The 16,764-nt window shown below is 39.9% G+C and overlaps 1 protein-coding gene across 5 annotated transcripts in view; it reads left to right on the top strand.

Moving 5' to 3' along the window:
* Positions 1-16,764, top strand: part of MAEL (maelstrom spermatogenic transposon silencer) — a 143,727-nt gene that overhangs the window by 56,452 nt on the left and 70,511 nt on the right. For 3 of the 5 annotated variants that reach the window (XM_027086438.1, XM_027086437.1, XM_027086439.1), the window contains 5 exons: positions 9,692-9,775; positions 10,023-10,115; positions 11,921-12,020; positions 12,941-13,096; positions 14,317-14,358. In XM_027086438.1, coding sequence (XP_026942239.1) covers positions 10,059-10,115; positions 11,921-12,020; positions 12,941-13,096; positions 14,317-14,358 — 355 coding nt within the window. In that variant the 5' untranslated portion in view covers positions 9,692-9,775; positions 10,023-10,058. Of the gene's footprint in view, positions 1-7,466; positions 9,776-10,022; positions 10,116-11,920; positions 12,021-12,940; positions 13,097-14,316; positions 14,359-16,764 lie in introns of those variants that run through there. The other 2 variants (XM_027086435.1, XM_027086436.1) reach the window with 2 other exon arrangements.

Genomic DNA, 16,764 nt, shown 5'->3' with positions numbered 1-16,764 from the left:
GGGACCTGGAAATCTGCATTTTAACTGCCTTCCTCACATTCTTCTGAAGCTCACTAATGTTTAAGAAGCATTACTTAATCACTTTTTTGTTTTTCTGGGAGGCTGTTGAGTTGATGTTTGCAAATGAGCCTCAGATTCAGATCTGGTTAAGCTCCAGTGGTCCGTTTATCCTGGCCAAATGGGACAGGACCCCCATAGAGATGAATTTTTCACCGCCAAGGGAAGGGTCCGGATCCCCAACACTTCAAACGTTCTGCTGCAACCAGAGACAAAATGTCAGAATATAGGCCTGTGTGGGACCAGATCAGGATTCCCAGGAAGCCACAGCTGGAATTGTATATGATGGGGAGTGGGTGTGGACTGACGAGCGGCTTTGCCAAAGTTGCACCCTTTAGAACAGAATTAGGACATGGAGAAAAGAGAAGTGAACCACCGCAAGGAGACAGGCTGGTAGCTGGTAGCAACCACATAGTTATAATTATAATGCAGCTGAATCCTCTTTAAAACATGATTTCATTGCAGGCACATAGGCATGCATGCACATGAATTCTGCTGAACGTAGATCTTTTTAAAGCACACAGATAATATCACATTTCTACTTCTCTCTGATCTGTTCTTCCAGGAGGAATCTATGAGGTGTGACTTTAAAACAGATACCATGTTTCTTACCTAAGTTTTGTTCCTCTTTCCTTCCCTTGTGCTACCTTTTCAGTTTGTTAATGTTCCCCATCCCCCATATCTTCAAAACCACCTGCAATGAATTATAATTTTTTTACAAAAATCTAAATTAAAGTGATAAACTAAAATAAACAAACAAACAAACAAATACTGGAGACTCTAGGCACCCTGTACTGGAAACTGGAAACATTTTCAATCTGGAAGCCATTTCATATTGCAGAATAAATTGTTTCATTAAGAAAATGCTTTAAAGAAAGGAAATGCAAATATAAAGCACATGATGCCAAAGAATTTTAAAAAGCTCTACTGCCAAGAACAGTGGTAAGTATATAATAAGTAAAAGATTGGGAGCATGTACTGAAAATTTCACATACTTGAAGCAGATTTAACCCAAGAGCGTGCTGTCTCAGGCTTCAAATCAAACTGCGGCGGTGCAGTGGGGGCAGAATTCCATGATGTCTGCTTGCCCCGTGCTGAGGCCAGACCCCACCAATGGTAGGCGGCTCCCACCTGAGCTAGCTCTCTATGCTTTCCCCACAGAGGTCTACCCAAGGATAATGTGCAGACAAAAAGAGCAGAACATCAAACTATATTTAGGGCATGGTCTCAAATGTGGAAAATGTATTTAAAAGAGATGATGGAAGCAACAAAAGAGTAATAATGGTTATCTCAGGTAGGATAGTCATTCATTTATATTTTCTTCTTTAGATTTTCTACATGCTCTAATAGTTCTACAATGAAGAAAGAGTTGCTTGGACAAAAGATACAGCTGTGCCACAATTTACTCAGTCTCTAGGACATCCCTGGAGGAAGGAGAGAGTCACCAGGAAGGTGTGACGGGTGTTTTATCAGGCCTGTATCTTTAGCCAGATACAAAGCCCCCAAATGTACACCTGCACTCATTCTGTCTCAATCATGAGCTGTTAATCAAGTTAATTATGAGCAGTTGAAGCCCTGGGAGCCCTTAGTGACTGACAGTTCATCCTATAATTTCTCTGTGAGTTACAGAGCCAAAGATGAAGTAAGGCTGCTTCTCTTTTAGAAGCCCTATCTCCAGTTTCTGCTTTTGTTTTTGTTTCAGTGTTAGCCTCCTTAGGAAACCAGCACAGCATCAACAGCCCCCCAGATTAGCAGCAGAGCAGAGTCCAGTGATCAAGCAGCATCCTTTAGCCCAAAGGGGGAATGATGAAGGGGGCCTGTCTTTCTGTATTTTATCCAGGCTTTGGATTCTAGGTCTTGGCGATTAAGCCAGAAGATTGCTTCTCAGCCCTAAGCATTCTCCTAGAGGCCTTCTCCCCTGGCACGGGTCAAAGACAGAGCCCAAGAGAGGGAAGTGAGCCAGAATAAGTATGTCATCCAATGACCTCACCCCCAGAAAACAGGCAGGTAAGGCAGCTGGAACAACAGAGTCAGAACACTGAACAGCACGAAGGGAAGCAGCTCTAGCAACGGAAGGGTCATTTGCGGGCCCTGGAAAGCTAGTGTTAAAGAACAGAAGCCTTGACCTTTGTGTTGGAGTTGGGGGGTGAGGCTCTCTCTTGAATCGTTAATTCTGTACTCCTACCCGATTCTGAGTGGGTGCCCTATACACAGAGATGATCAATATGTATTTCTGTCTAATTAATTACAACCTGTTCCAGGGCCTTCTTCCCTTTTCCTCATCTTCTCTTCTCTCTTGAATTCATTCATTTATTTATTCCATACACATTCACTGAGCACCTACTGTATTTTAGATACTATGCTGTCTAGAAATTCAAGATGAGTAGGAATTCAAATGAGTCATAGCCTCTTCTGTCAAAGAGCTTACAGTTGAGTTGTAGCCGTGTGTGTGTGTGTGTGTGTGTGTGTGTGTGTGTGTGTGTGTGTGTTGGGGTGGGGGAGAGACAGACACATGGCCTTTAAATGTGATAGTGTGACAGGGCCCATATTAGGACATGTTCTAGGTATGGTTTGGGAACAAAGGGAGAGGGGTCAGTTACCCGTCTGGAGTGCTGGTCAGAGATGTCTTCATGAAAAGGTGACCCCTGAGCTAAGTCTTAAACATGATCTGGGCAGAATTTCTAAAAGCAGAAATGGAGCAGGAGGTAGTGCAGATGCATAAGCAGTGGGCCGAGATGAGAGTGGGGCCAGCTGCCAGGAATATGAGTCAGCAATGAGGCTGGAAAAGTTGGCTGAGGTCGGACCAAGGTGATCCAGGCTATCAGGTCTGGACTGAACTCTGCAGGCATTGGACCACCCATAAGGATATCTAAGCAGAAGAACAAGATCAGATCTGTATGTCAGCCAAGTTATTGTGGCCACAGGATGTAGGATGTATTGGTGGAAAGAGAGACAACAGGCAGAGGCCTCTTCCATGGGAGAGCTCATCACAAGAGCCCAAGAAGGAACAAGTACCAGAACTAAGCTATAGCGTGGCAGGAATGAGAAGCAAATAGTATGTAAGAGAGACATTACAGGGAGACACAAGAAGTAGAATCCACGTGACCTGACAACAGGTTGCGTGTGTATAGACTGAGCAAGCCAAGGAATCACCAGACTTCAGGGTGAGTTACTCAAGAATGTGGTGTGCATTCAGGCAATATCTAGAGATGATGGGGAACTTGGAAATTCCCCTTTTTTGCTTTGGCAAAGCACCATGTAATAAACATCCTTGAGCACCTATAATGAACAACTTGGAATACTTATGTTAAAGAAGCAGGGGTCTCACAGAGGTCAGAGCCGCTCATGGGCTGTGTGGCCTGGGGAAGGCACTTTACCACTCTGAGCCTCAATTTCTCACTCTGCAAAATGGGGATGATCATTGAATCTATTTCATAGGGTTGTTATGAAGAGGAGAGACGAGATTACGCTGTGCAGTGTTTAGGAGGGAGTCTGACACGGTAGCTTTCAATGAATGTTAGCTATATTACTATTATTATTAGCACGGGTTGGAGGATGCATGTTAACCGTACTGTCAGGGCCTTAATTTAAACTAGCATCAGGACAAAAATAGCATGAGGAAAAACATTTTCCTAAAATGCTGTTTCTTTTGGGGTGGTTTCATAATGCTCAGCTGAAAATCACACCTCATACTTAATATTTAAAAAAAAAAAAAGTAGAAGCCATCCAAATTTCCAATGGCTTCTCACCCCTTTAGACTGAAATCGAAAATCCTCACAGTGACCTTATAAGCCCTGCATGATTTGGCCCAAGCTCCCTCTGCAATATCCTCTCTGCTCTCCCCCTTGCTCACTTCACTCCAACCACAGACTTACTTTGCTATTCCTTAAACACCCCTGACGTGTGCCCACCTTGGAGTTTTTGCACTTTCTACTCCCTTGGTCTGGAACGCTCTTTGCCTGACATCTTCATGGTTTGCTTCCTCACTTCCAGTGTTTGCTTAAATTTCATTTCTTCAAATAGAGGCTCTTCTGACCGCCCTAAAATTGTCCCCTCCATCCGTCCCTATTCCCTTATCCTGTATTATCTTTCTTCATTGGACTTATTGTCCAATAAGATGTTCAGACATCTTATTATATACATAGTTGTTTCTTTCTTTATTGTCTGCCTTCCTCATTATTAGGTTTGTTCTGTTCAACTTATTATCGTGCCTGAAATAGAGCCTAGCACTCAGCAGACTCTTAATATTTGTTAAATGAATGAAGCACTTCCTCTCAGCAACTCTTCTCTTAGTTTCCGTGGTTTTCTCCCTGCTTCCTCAGACATTCCTTCTTCCTTACCTTTCCTGGGTTTTCTTTTTCTAACTGACTTCTAAATGTTGGTGTTCCTCAGGACTCCATCCTGGATCCGTTTTTCCTCTCTTCACTCTCAGCCTAAGCAGTCGCATCTATTTCCATGAATTTAAGTACCAGCTTTATGTGGCTTACTTCCAAATTCTATCTCTAGCCCAGAGCTCCAGACTTAGCCGATTGCCTGCTTGACATCTCCGCTTGACTGTATAAATAGGCATTTCAAAAGTAACATGTCCATAACTGGATTCTTGATCCCTCCGGCCCCAACAAAAACCTGCCCCCCTCTAGAATTTCTGAATAGGAAGATCAATGTGGTTGGAAAAAGAGAAAAACTGTTCTGTTTACATAGGACTTTACTTAAGTAAAACTGGAAAAAAAATCAATTGTATCAAAGAAGGAGAGGAGGAGGTAATAGAATTATGAGGAGCGTTGGACCCTCTTTGGCACTAGCACAGTCCTCGCTATTTTACAAAAAGACACCACTTGCCACTGGGTTACCCGAGTCGAAACCCTAGGATTCCTCCCTTTCTCTTACTTCTGCATCTCACGTGGACTCCTGAAGAAGCCTCCTAACTCATCTCCTCGTGACCATTCTTGCTGATTTGAACCTGTTCTCCGAGTAGCATCAAGAGTGACCTTCTTAAACTGTAAACTATATAATGACACTTTAAAAAAATCCCTTAAATGACCACCCACGTCCTTAGAGTAATACTTGCACCCCTGACACTGGCCATGCCCACATCTCTGCTGGTCACTCTATCCTCAGCATGCACCACTCTCCACCTGACTGGATACACTTCAGCAACACCAACCAGTCTTCCATCTGTTCTGAGGATTCAACAAATTCTTTATTGCGTGAGGCCTTTTCATGTGCTGTTCCCTCTGTCTGGAATGCTCTTCTTTCAGCTCTTCACATGACTAGCTCCGTACCTTTGCATCCTTTCTCATTTTAAGTGGCACCTCCTCAGAGAGGTTTGCCTCCGATCACCTATTTAAACATTTAACAGTTAAATCCAAATATTCTTTTGAATTTTTAAAATAAGATAAAGCGATCTTGGCCAAGATGGAGTAACAGGAAATGAATTTATCCAGCAGCCTGAAACAACTAAAAAACTGGTTAAAATATATGAAACAATGTTTTCAGATACTGGACATCAGGAAGCAGAGATGAGTAATCCTTGAAAGAACAGAAACAGGGTTAGCCCTGTGATTGCCCCAGGTTGTTGCCTAGAGAGAGGATCCAGAATGCAGCATCAAGAGGGGTAACCTAGGCAGAGTCCTGTGGTCTCCCTGGGTTAAGGAGATGGTGTTGGGTGTCTGGTAGGCCAGGGTGGCTAGAGTTCACAGGGCAGAGTACCAGACAGAGAGAGCAACACGAAGAAAAAGCTCTGGAAATCTGCTGAGGATCTCCCTTGGAGCTCCAGCTGAATACTGATCAGTGCATGTGTGGGAGGAAACTATACAGTGCCAGGGAAAGAACAACGTGAAAGGATTAGAAGGAACAATCCTTGAAATTCACACAGGGCTAGAAATAGTCTGTGTTTCCATTAGCCAAAGTGGGAAAACCTCTAAATTCATGGGTTGTCAGGAAGAGTACTCAGAAGGGTATTATATCAGCAGAGGAGAAAATTAGTCCTAAAGGTTGCTCTGATTCCGAATAACAAAGCAAACCTTTGTTTAATAATAAAAGCAAACCTCAAAAGAAGGAAAAACTAGACTAAAATTGTTTCCAAATAACATAACACAAAGCACAAGAATATTTATAAGAATACAAAAATATGCAGCATTCAACAGGGTAAAATTTACAACTGTCATCCAACCAAGCATTGCCAAGCTTACAGAGAAGCAGGACAAAATACAACCCATAATAAGGAGAAAAATCAACCAATAGAAACAGACCCAGAAATGACCGATGATGAAATGAGTAGGCAAAGACATTTAGTACTTATTATAACTATATTCCTTATTATAACTACATTCCATGTTAAAGGCAGAGGACAGATAGACCATGTTAAGTAGAAATATAGAAGATATAAAAAAGATTTAAATCAAATTCTGAAGATGAAAACTAAATGATTTGATACAAAAAATACACTAGATGGGATTAGTATCAAATTAGACACTACAGATGAAAAGTTTAGTAAACATGAAGAAATAGCAGTAGAAAATGCAAAATAAAATGCAAAGAACAAATACTGAAGGGAAAAAAATGAAAAGAATATTAGTGAACTATGGGGCAACTTTAAGCAGCCTAAGGGGGGTAGTGAGGAAACTTTTGGGGGTGGATATGTTCATTATCTTGATGGTGGTGATGGTTTCACAGCCGTACACATATGTTAAAGCTCATCAAGTTGTGTGCTTTAGATATACGTATTTAACTTACTGTACTTCCATCATGTCTCAACATTGGTATAAAAAAGCAGTCTGGAACTAAAATCCCAGATAATAACATGGGAGATGGCAATGGGGTGGTGGAGCAGTGGGTTGGGATACTAAGTGAGGGGAAGCAATAGCTTTCTAAGCTTCTTGTCTATTTGGGAAGAATAGGTCTATTTGTCTAATAGGTAATGGGTACCTATTAACTGTATAAGTTGTTATAAAAATATGTTTTAAAACAAGTGTCTTAAAAAAATAAAATAAAACAAGTGTCTTAAAAATATGGGTAGCTACTGAATGAAGCAAAATAGAATGCATAACTTGAAACCAATGTAAGAGAAAGTAGAGCAAAAAATAACTGATCAATTCAACTAAAGCAGAAAAAGGAAAAATAAGAAAACTAGAAAGATAGTAAACAGAAATTGAAAATACTTGAAGTTTTTTATTCAAGAAACTATAAAAAGAACCACAAACTAGCCTGAAGTAATAGAAAGAGGGACTCTGTAAACTTAAAAGCAGAAATAAAAAGAAATAGGAAAACTGTAAAGTTCATCAATAAAACCCAAAGTTGTTTTTTTTAAGATCAATAAAATAAACTTTGGCAAGTATTAAGAGGAAAAAGACAAGGTATAAATAACATTAGGAATTATGTATATTTTAAATTACAAGCAAATATTTTATGCCAATAAATTTTGTTTTTTAAATCGACTTCATTGAAGTATAATTTACACACAATAAAATGCACACCTTTTAAATGTATTGAGGAGTTTTGACAACTATATGCCACCTGTAACGACTACCACCACAACCAAGGTATTTCTGACAACCCAGGAGTTCTCTTGTCAGTTCTCAGTCAATCCCCTTTGTCTACCTCTTGGCCCTAGGTAACTGCTGATCTGATTTCTAAATGATAGTTTTGCCTTTTCTTGAGTTTTGTATAAGTGGAATCATACAGTATCTATCCTTTTATGTATGCCTTTTTTCATTCAACAAAATTATCTTGAAATTCATCCATGTTGACTATCAATAGTTCATTGCATTTCATTCCTGAATAGCAGTCTACTATGGATATACCACAATTTTTAAATCAGTTCATCTCTTATTGAAACACTTGGGTTGTCCAGTTTGGGGCTCTTATAAATAGAGCTGCTATGAAATTCATTTCCAGGGGGATATATTTTTTCATTTCTCCTAAATGAGTGGAAGTTCTTGGTCCTATGATAAATGTATGTGTAACTTTGTAAGAAACTGCCACTGTATGAAAATTCTAGTTGTGTCACATTCTTGCCAACATTTTACAGCAATATAAATGAAAACCTAAATGAAATAGACAATTTTATAAAAAGTAATGAATTACCAAAATTGGTTGAAGGAAAAGTAGGGAACCTGAAAAGACTAATAACCATGCAAAGTATTGAAATGGTAATCAAAGGTCAACCCCACCCTCCAAAGATATACTATGATCAAAGAGTTTTACTAGTGAAGTTCTACCAAAGTGTCCAGGAATAGATAATTCCATGTGTTGTTCAAAGTGAACAGAGAAAAAGATAGCAGTTCATTTTATGAGGCTATTACAACGTTGATACCAACATTTTGTAAGGATATCATGAAAAAAATCTGTAATTTAATATCACTTCAATCAAGGAAGCAAAAATCCCACATTAAGTATGCTTTAAAAAATAAGCAATGCCAAACATGATCAATAAGAGGTTATAGTAGTAGGAATGGTAGGATGCTTTAACTTTAGAAAAATCTAGCAATATCATTTTTTGAGCTAACCAATTAAAGGATAAAACCATATGGTCATCTGAAAAGATGCACAAAAAGCATTTAATAAAATTTCAACTCCTGTTCTTGATTTTAAAACATATACATACAACACGTATACACATACTCAATAAACTGAACACAGATAGGAATTTCTGCGGGAAGCACATATTACTAGAAAATCCAAGAAAATCGACTGGCACTATTTGAACCAATTTGAGAGCTCAGCAGGGTGACTAAATACACAAGATTAACACTAAAATCAATACCTTCTCTACACACCAGCGTTAACTAATTAGAAAATATAATGGAAAAAAGAAATACATATAATAGTTCCAAATATATTCTAGGAATAAAACAACCAAAAAATAAATAAAGAAACCAGACCTTTATGAGAAAATCTATAAAACTTTATTCAAAGACATTATTTAAAATCTCAGCCTCTTACTGTATGTTTCCTTCCAAACACTTAAGAAAAACTGCGTTTTTAAAAACCATGTTCTTTGAAACACTAATGCCATTTAAGAATGGGGAAAACCCAAATCAAATCATACTGGTGGTTTTCATCATCTTACCCGCCTCCCTCATCCTTAGATTGTAAACTTCTTGAGGGAAAAGATCGTTAGTCGTGTTCCTCACTCTGTCCCCCCACCCAATACCTTTCACAATTCTCAGCACAGATTTGGCCCCTTACAGTTCTAAAACATCGAAGAATCTGAAGCACTTGCTGGTCCTCTTTCTCTCTACCTATTTTGATGGATGTTACGCAATAATATACCGAAATTGCTCCAAGTCTTCCAGGTGATAAGACCTCCGCCAACGACTCATGCCAGACAATCAGAATACTCCTCACCTGTGACCTCTCCCCGCCCCCACCCGCCCCCAAGGCCGCAAGAGGGGGAATCTTACAGTCTCGGGCTGTTTTTCTCCTGGTGAGGCCAATGCGCCTGCGCACCGTGCCCTGATTGGCTGAGAGCTGCGGACCTGCGCGCGCAGGCCTCCACCTCGGTTACTAAAGAGCGTGAGCTGGACGAGGGCGGGTGAGGGTGGCACTGTCTCTGGCCCGCCTTGAGGCCTGTACCACGCCCGCCATGCCTAACCGCAGGGCCACTCGCAATTCCTACTATTTCTTCGTGCAGGAGAAGATCCCCGAACTACGGCGGAGAGGCCTGCCCGTGGCTCACGTCGCTGACGCCATCCCCTACTGTTCCGCTGACTGGGCGGTAAGGCTGGAGGCCAGTGAGCCCAGGGTCGGGCAGTTGAGCAAATAGGAGGGAAACAAGACTCGAGGAGGCCAGTGACCCCTGGGCCCCTCCTGGAGGGGGAGGGACACCCCCACCCCCACCCTTCCGCGGCTCAGGGCAACCGACGCCGCTTCCGCCTCCCTGTAATGTGCAGGCATCTACAGGCTGGGCCCTGGGCAGTAGGCCCTCACTGCTGCTGCTTGTCTCCCCCTTCTATCTCCTCAAGCTCCTGAGGGAGGAGGAAAAGAAGAAATATGCAGAAATGGCTCGAGAGTGGAGAGCCGCCCAGGGGAAGAACTCTGGGCCTTCGGAGAAGAAGGTAAAATTAGCCAGAGAAGAGCAGTCACCTGCCTTGCACGTAGGCATGCTTAGTAAATGCTGGATGAGTGAATGTCAATGGTAGATGACTGGGTGATTTGGGTGAATGCAAAGAAGAGTTTTTCATTTTTTTCCTCATGTAAGAGAATGCCTGCTAAAAAAAAATGGCAGGCTCCGGTACTAGGGCACACCTGGGTATCATTTGATGGTGAAGGCCAGGGAAAATCCCATTAGAAAACCTGCACCCAGTAGACCGTGATTAGCAAAGGGAGCGTTGATATTTAGAGTTTGTACTAGGTGACCTCTAAGGGTCTCTTTCAACTCTTTTATGATTTAAGAACCCTTTTTCAAATGTTTGAAAGTAGTTTGGTCCCCTCTCTCCTTTTTTTTTTCTTTCTTTGCGGTATGCGGGCCTCTCACTGCTGTGGCCTCTCCCGTTGCGGAGCACAGGCTCCGGACGCGCAAGCTGAGCGGCTATGGCTCACGGGCCCTGCCGCTCCGCGGCCTGTGGGAATCTTCCCGGACCGGGGCACGAACCCGTGTCCCCTGCATCGGCAGGTGGACTCTCAACCACTGCGCCACCAGGGAAGACCCCCCTCTCTCTTTTTGAATGACACCTGGAACAAGGCCAGTTCCTGTGTTTAAAGTATGGAAATAACAAGATTTATGGATGTTTGTGAACGTTTGTGTCTTACAGGTAAGAGTTGTATAAAGTTTATTTGGGTTAATTTGTGTGTAGCAGGATGTTAAAGCACTAAATAAAATTTGGTGCTGATTCATATCAAGAAAAGGCAAGGTAATTGTGGAATTTCCCCCCTCCCTCTGTGTTCTTCCCATTCTTACATAGCAAAAATTCTATTCTTATTATAAACTGTTAATATTGGATTGAAATTCGAGAGAGTTTTGCTTGTTTTAGGTTTGAGAGATTTTTATTTTATGGCTTTATGTTTGAGTAGACGCTCTAATCAGTTGAATTTGTACTTGTAAACCATAATTTTTTTTTTTCTTCTCACTACAGTGTCTTAAGACATCTCCCCTCAAAATGAAAGCCATGTTGTATGTTTAAGTCATTGAGACTTGGAGTCAGCACAATCTGGTTTTTACTTTGAGTGAAGAACAAATAATATTAGAGTACTTTGGGAAATGTTTTTTTTTTTTTAAATTATTTATTTTTGGGCTGCATTGGGTCTTTGTTGCTGTGCGCGGGCTTTCTCTAGTTGCAGTGAGCGGGGCCTACTCTTTGTTGTGGTGCGCAGGCTTCCCATTGCGGTGGCTTCTCTTGTTTCGGAGCACGGGCTCTAGGCACGCGGGCTGCAGTAGTTGTGGCTCGTGGGCTCTAGTTGTGACGCACGGGCTTAGTTGCTCCGCGGGATGTGGGGTCTTCCCGGACTAGGGCTCGAACCCGTGTCCCCCTGCATTGGCAGGTGGATTCTTAACCACTGCGCCACCAGGGAAGTCCTGGGAAATGATATTTTTTTGGCCACTGGACAGGCATGTATTGTGTGACCCAGTAGGATTAGTTTAGATTATCAGTAGTGGGCAAATGGCTTTCAGCAGTAATTGGAGTGGTTATTTACCACTCAGCCTTTTGATACAAAATATTTATAGATTTTTGCCATTGTCTGCCTTTGGGTGTTGGTTTTGTTGACGATTATTTATTTATATACTCATTGGGTTTGTTGGCATGGAGAGGTTACCAAAGTAATCTGTGGGTTGTTTTGCAGTTATTTTACTAAATTTAAATATATGGTATAAAGTGCCCAGCGGGAGTTTAAGTATGTGGTCAATGATTACCTTTTTCTTTAGAAACCTGTTTCCACCCCACTGAGGAGGCCAGGCATGCTTGTACCAAAGCAGAATGTTTCACCCCTGGATATGTCAGGCTTGTCTCTAAAAAGTGATCAAGGTAGAGTAATCCTAAAATGTTTGCTTAGATAAATTTGGGTGCTTAAAATACTATGATATATTGATCAGTAAACGTGTGTTCTGTTCATTTTGATTCTGCCTTTCAAAGTAATTGACTACAGGTGTTTGAACACGATGGCACTAAAGTTGTAAAAGATCGGGTAATGTGCTTTCGTTGAAGTAACACTGGAGTTTTTTTTTTTTTGCAAAAATCTGGTCTCGTTTTCTACCACTTCATATGTTATTAAACATACTTTTGGATTTAAGTGTTTATAGCTAGACACTTACATACACTTGTTATAAAAGTAAAGATAAATTGAGCTAGCCTAGATAAAAACATAGCTAATCAGAGTCCTTCCTATTCCTTCTGGCTGTTTTTTATTAAATATGTTCTTTGTTAAAAATTTAATCTTCAGCAGTCTTAAGTGTGGCCAATCCTGGTAAATAATACCTCCTTACATTCTCACATTTCTTTCTTTCTTTAGAGAATCTGTAAGTGGTCTTGTGTATATTGGTAAAAAGTAAAGAGTGAACTAAATTGTCCATAGTTTATATCAGTTTTTCTACACTGATTGTACTTGGTTTTATTTACCTAGGCCTTATATTTCTTGAGTATGGGTCACAGCTTTTCTTAAGTCATTCCTGAGATTCAGGGCTTATGTACAGCTAAATTACGTAGAGCTGGCTGCAAGTTTGAATAATTTTGTTACTTCATGCAAAGAGTGGTTACTACTTTAATCCTTGATAAGTGTAATTATAAAAATTGATTAATTTACCTGGTATAGCTGGTTTATTTTCTCTTTTCCAGCTCATTTAGGGATATAGGAACACAAGGAGAAAGGTTCTAAAACTTTTGGTTTTGTCAAAGGGGTAAATGCGAAATGCTCATCTTTTCGTGTTGTCTTTTTTATTTTTTTTAAGCTGTCCTTGGAGGCATTTTTTATTTTTTGAACATTTTTAGCCATGGCGAGCTACCTCCTCACTGTGAACAGCGCTTCCTCCCTTGTGAAATAGGCTGTGTTAAATATTCTCTCCAAGAAGGTATTATGGCAGATTTCCACAGCTTTATAAATCCTGGTAAGTGGCCAGTTAGAGTAGATGCTAGATCTTTAAAAGTTGTTTTTTATATTGACCTTATTTGATAATAGTATTTTTATTAAAAGCAGTTGTGTAGGTAAGTTCTTAAAATGTAACACAGGACTTCATAATAATTGGATGAAAAACTTTAGAACTAAGTGTTGACACAGAGTTTTTGGTTTAGTCTTTTAACCTCAAGTAAGCATTAGAGTTGGGTGGATAGAATGCTTGAAAAATGTGTAGACTATTTGCTTATTTGCAGTCTTACATCTTAGAATTTCCTGAAAGCTTCTTATACCTTTGCTCTTTTCTTTACCCCATCCTTCACCTCCACAGTCACTAGTTTTTAACTTGCTATTGCCTTATAACCTTGAGCAAAGTACTTATCCTTTCTGAACCTATTAGCTCTATAAATTGGGGATAATGCCTATTGGAGGCCTGTTCTAAGGAATACATGAGAAGGTATGGAAATAGCGTAGTATTTAATAGGCTCTCGGGTATTCTTATTTTTTTTTCCTACTACTCCACCCCATCAAAAGCAATTAGTAATGAAGACATAGGATTTGATTCAATTCCCAAGTTGGTAAAGAGTAGTTAAGGGAGTACTATACCTTTAAAGGTAAGTGGGAGGGATGTGTAGGGGGAAGAGTAAAGGAGAAGAGGTTGGGAAAAGAAGAATTTCATCTTCAGTTTTATCAATTGCTTTAAAATTCATTAGGACAGTCCAGTACTTTTCCTTGTTTTGAGATAACAAGAAAAATTTTCCTACTTAACACTTAGGAGAGTTGCTGCTTAGGACACGTCAAAAAACTACTTTTTTCTGTACGGGTGTAAAACATTAAAAAATAGAATTTGGAGACTTTTTTCCTCCAAGAAATACGTAAATACCTTGCTATATCAAGGGCCTCATGAATCCCTGTGGCCTCTTCGTGGACCCCTGGCTAAGATTCCTTTAGCACAAATTTTCTTTACCTAGTATTTCTTTCTCTGTGAGGAATAACTTGCTTTTTAAAGTAGCTTAGACAATATACCAAGATTCTTTGATAGTCATAATAGCTTTGGTTAGGAAAAAAGTCCCCTAGGAGGGTTTAATCTTCTGTAATTTCACATAGCAGTAACAAGTACCTATGTTATGATTTGGTTATCCTGTGGAATATTACTGTAGCACAACCGGAGAGCTTCCAGATTTCTGCTTCTCAATAAAATATTTTGTATTACAGGTGAAATTCCACGAGGATTTCGGTTTCATTGTCAGGCTGCAAGTAAGTATAAAGTAATGGGGTAGAATATAGGCATTGAATACGTGTGTACCTGGTTAAGATGCTGCTTTAAACAGACACATAAAACATTGATTGGGGGGAAGAATAACCTAAATTATTGTTGGAGAATCTTCATAGAAGTGGTAGATGGTGTATGTAATCCTCAAAAACTTTAAAATTATATAGAATGAAAGGATAATATCCTTTTCCCTTTATGGAGATTGTGTTTTTATTTTCTTCTTTTTTTCTGCTTATATCGTTTGGCTTGAAGATCAGCGGCTTTTACCCACCAGGTGCATAGGTAGGTCTTTTAACAGGTATCAGGTTACCTAGATTTAGGGCCATTCACAGGAATATCCATTCAAAATTAAGGGATAAAAAGTTGATACTGGGCCTCCCTGGTGGCGCAGTGGTTGAGAGTCTGCCTGCCGATGCAGGGGACACGGGTTCGTGCCCTGGTCCGGGAGGATCCCACATGCCGCGGAGCGGCTGGGCCTGTGAGCCGTGGCCGCTGAGCCTGCGCGTCCGGAGCCTGTGCTCCGCAACGGGAGAGGCCACAACAGTGAGAGGCCCGAGTACCGCCAAAAAAAAAAAAAAAAAAACGTTGATACTTCAAAAATAACAGAATGTTATACAGCAAAACAGCTATGAATTAATTTTTCAGATGAGGAAAATGGGTTTCTATTTTAAGTATTTTGCAACCAAAGGATGTGACTGTATATCTAAGCTCTTGTACTCTTGTCTAGAAACTAGATTTTAACCAGTTTCTTATTTGATTCAAATGAAAATCATGATAATAGGTTTGCTTTTTAAGTTTTATTCAAAATGTCAGTTTTTTCTTAAAAATGTAGGCAGTTAGCCAGTAGAAGTGTTTGAAATTAGAAATAAGTTTTTCAAATCTGCCATAACAAGCAGCTGTTTTGTAATACTTATAATATTGTTCTTTATAAGTGAAGAGAATATTTTAGACTCATTTTTGGTTATGTCCTTTGAGTTTTTTCCAGTCTTAGTGAAAAATATGTCCTAGTCCTTTTTTTGTTTGCCTGGGATCAGGGCTGTAGGCCTTGGAACAAGGAGTTTAAGGCAGTTTTTTTTAGTAAGTTTGTAGCTTTGAATGAAAAAAATTATAGAATAAAAATTCTGTTGTAACTTTGAGGTGTGAACCTAGCTAATCTCAAGTGTTACATTGTCTGAGGTTATTTGACAAAATAGGTAGTGGTAAAACCAAAAATAGAAACTTAGCTGGTGAATTAATTTCACATTTTTACTTAAGTTCTTTTTCTGGTTTGCTCATCTGATGAGTGCATTGGAATCCCTATGTGCCAGACACTCATTTGTGAGAATGTCCCTTTACTCTTTATTTTGTTTCTGATTAAATTTTAAAAAAAAATTATTTTTAAAGGCTTATTTTTACAGTCTTTCCAAATTAACTGATTAACAGAAAGTGTGGTTCTTTTTTTTCTAACATTTTTATTGGGGTATAATTGCTTTACAATGGTGTGTTAGTTTCTGCTTTATAATAAAGTGAATCAGCTATACATATACATATATCCCCATATCTCCTCCCTCTTGTGTCTCCCTCTCTCCCTCCCTATCCCACCCCTCTAGGTGGTCACAAAGCACTGAGCTGATCTCCCTGTGATATCTGGCTGCTTCCCACTAGCTATCTGTTTTACATTTGGTAGTGTATATATGTCCATGCCACTGTCTCACTTCATCCCAGCTTACCCTTCCCCCTCCCCGTGTCCTCAAGTCCATTCTCTACATCTGCATCTTTATTCCTGTCCTGCTAGGTCCTTCAGAACAGTTTTTTTTTTTTTAGATTCCATATATATGTGTTAGCACATGGTATTTGTTTTTCTGTTTCTGACTTACTTCACTCTGTATGACTCTAGGTCCATCCACCTCACTACAAATAATTTCATTTCTTTTTATGGCTGAGTAATATTCCATTGTATATATGTGCCACATCTTCTTTATCCATTCATCTGTCAGTGGACACTTAGGTTGCTTCCATGTCCTGGATATTGTAAATAGAGCTCCAATGAACATTGTGGTACATGACTCTTTTTGAATTATGGTTTTCTAAGGGTATATGCCCAGTAGTGGCATTGCTGGGTCGTATGGTAGTTCCATTTTTAGTTTTTTTAAGGAACCTCCATACTGTTCTCCACAGTGGCTGTATCAATTTACATTCCCACCAGCAGTGCAAGAGGGTTCCCTTTTCTCCACACCCTCTCCAGCATTTACTGTTTGTAGATTTTTTGATGATGGCCATTCTGACTGGTGTGAGGTGATACCTCATTGTAGTTTTGATTTGCATTTCTCTAATGGTTAGTGATGTTGACAATCCTCCCATTTACCATTGGAACAAAAAGAATAAAATACCTAGGAATAAACCTACCTAAG

This window comes from Aethalodelphis obliquidens, unplaced genomic scaffold (assembly GCF_003676395.1).
Source record: "Aethalodelphis obliquidens isolate GAN/ISIS:26980383/991018 unplaced genomic scaffold, ASM367639v1 scaffold55, whole genome shotgun sequence".
In the NCBI taxonomy this organism is placed as follows: Eukaryota; Metazoa; Chordata; class Mammalia; order Artiodactyla; family Delphinidae; genus Aethalodelphis; species Aethalodelphis obliquidens.
This window is presented reverse-complemented; position numbering and strand designations above follow the sequence as displayed.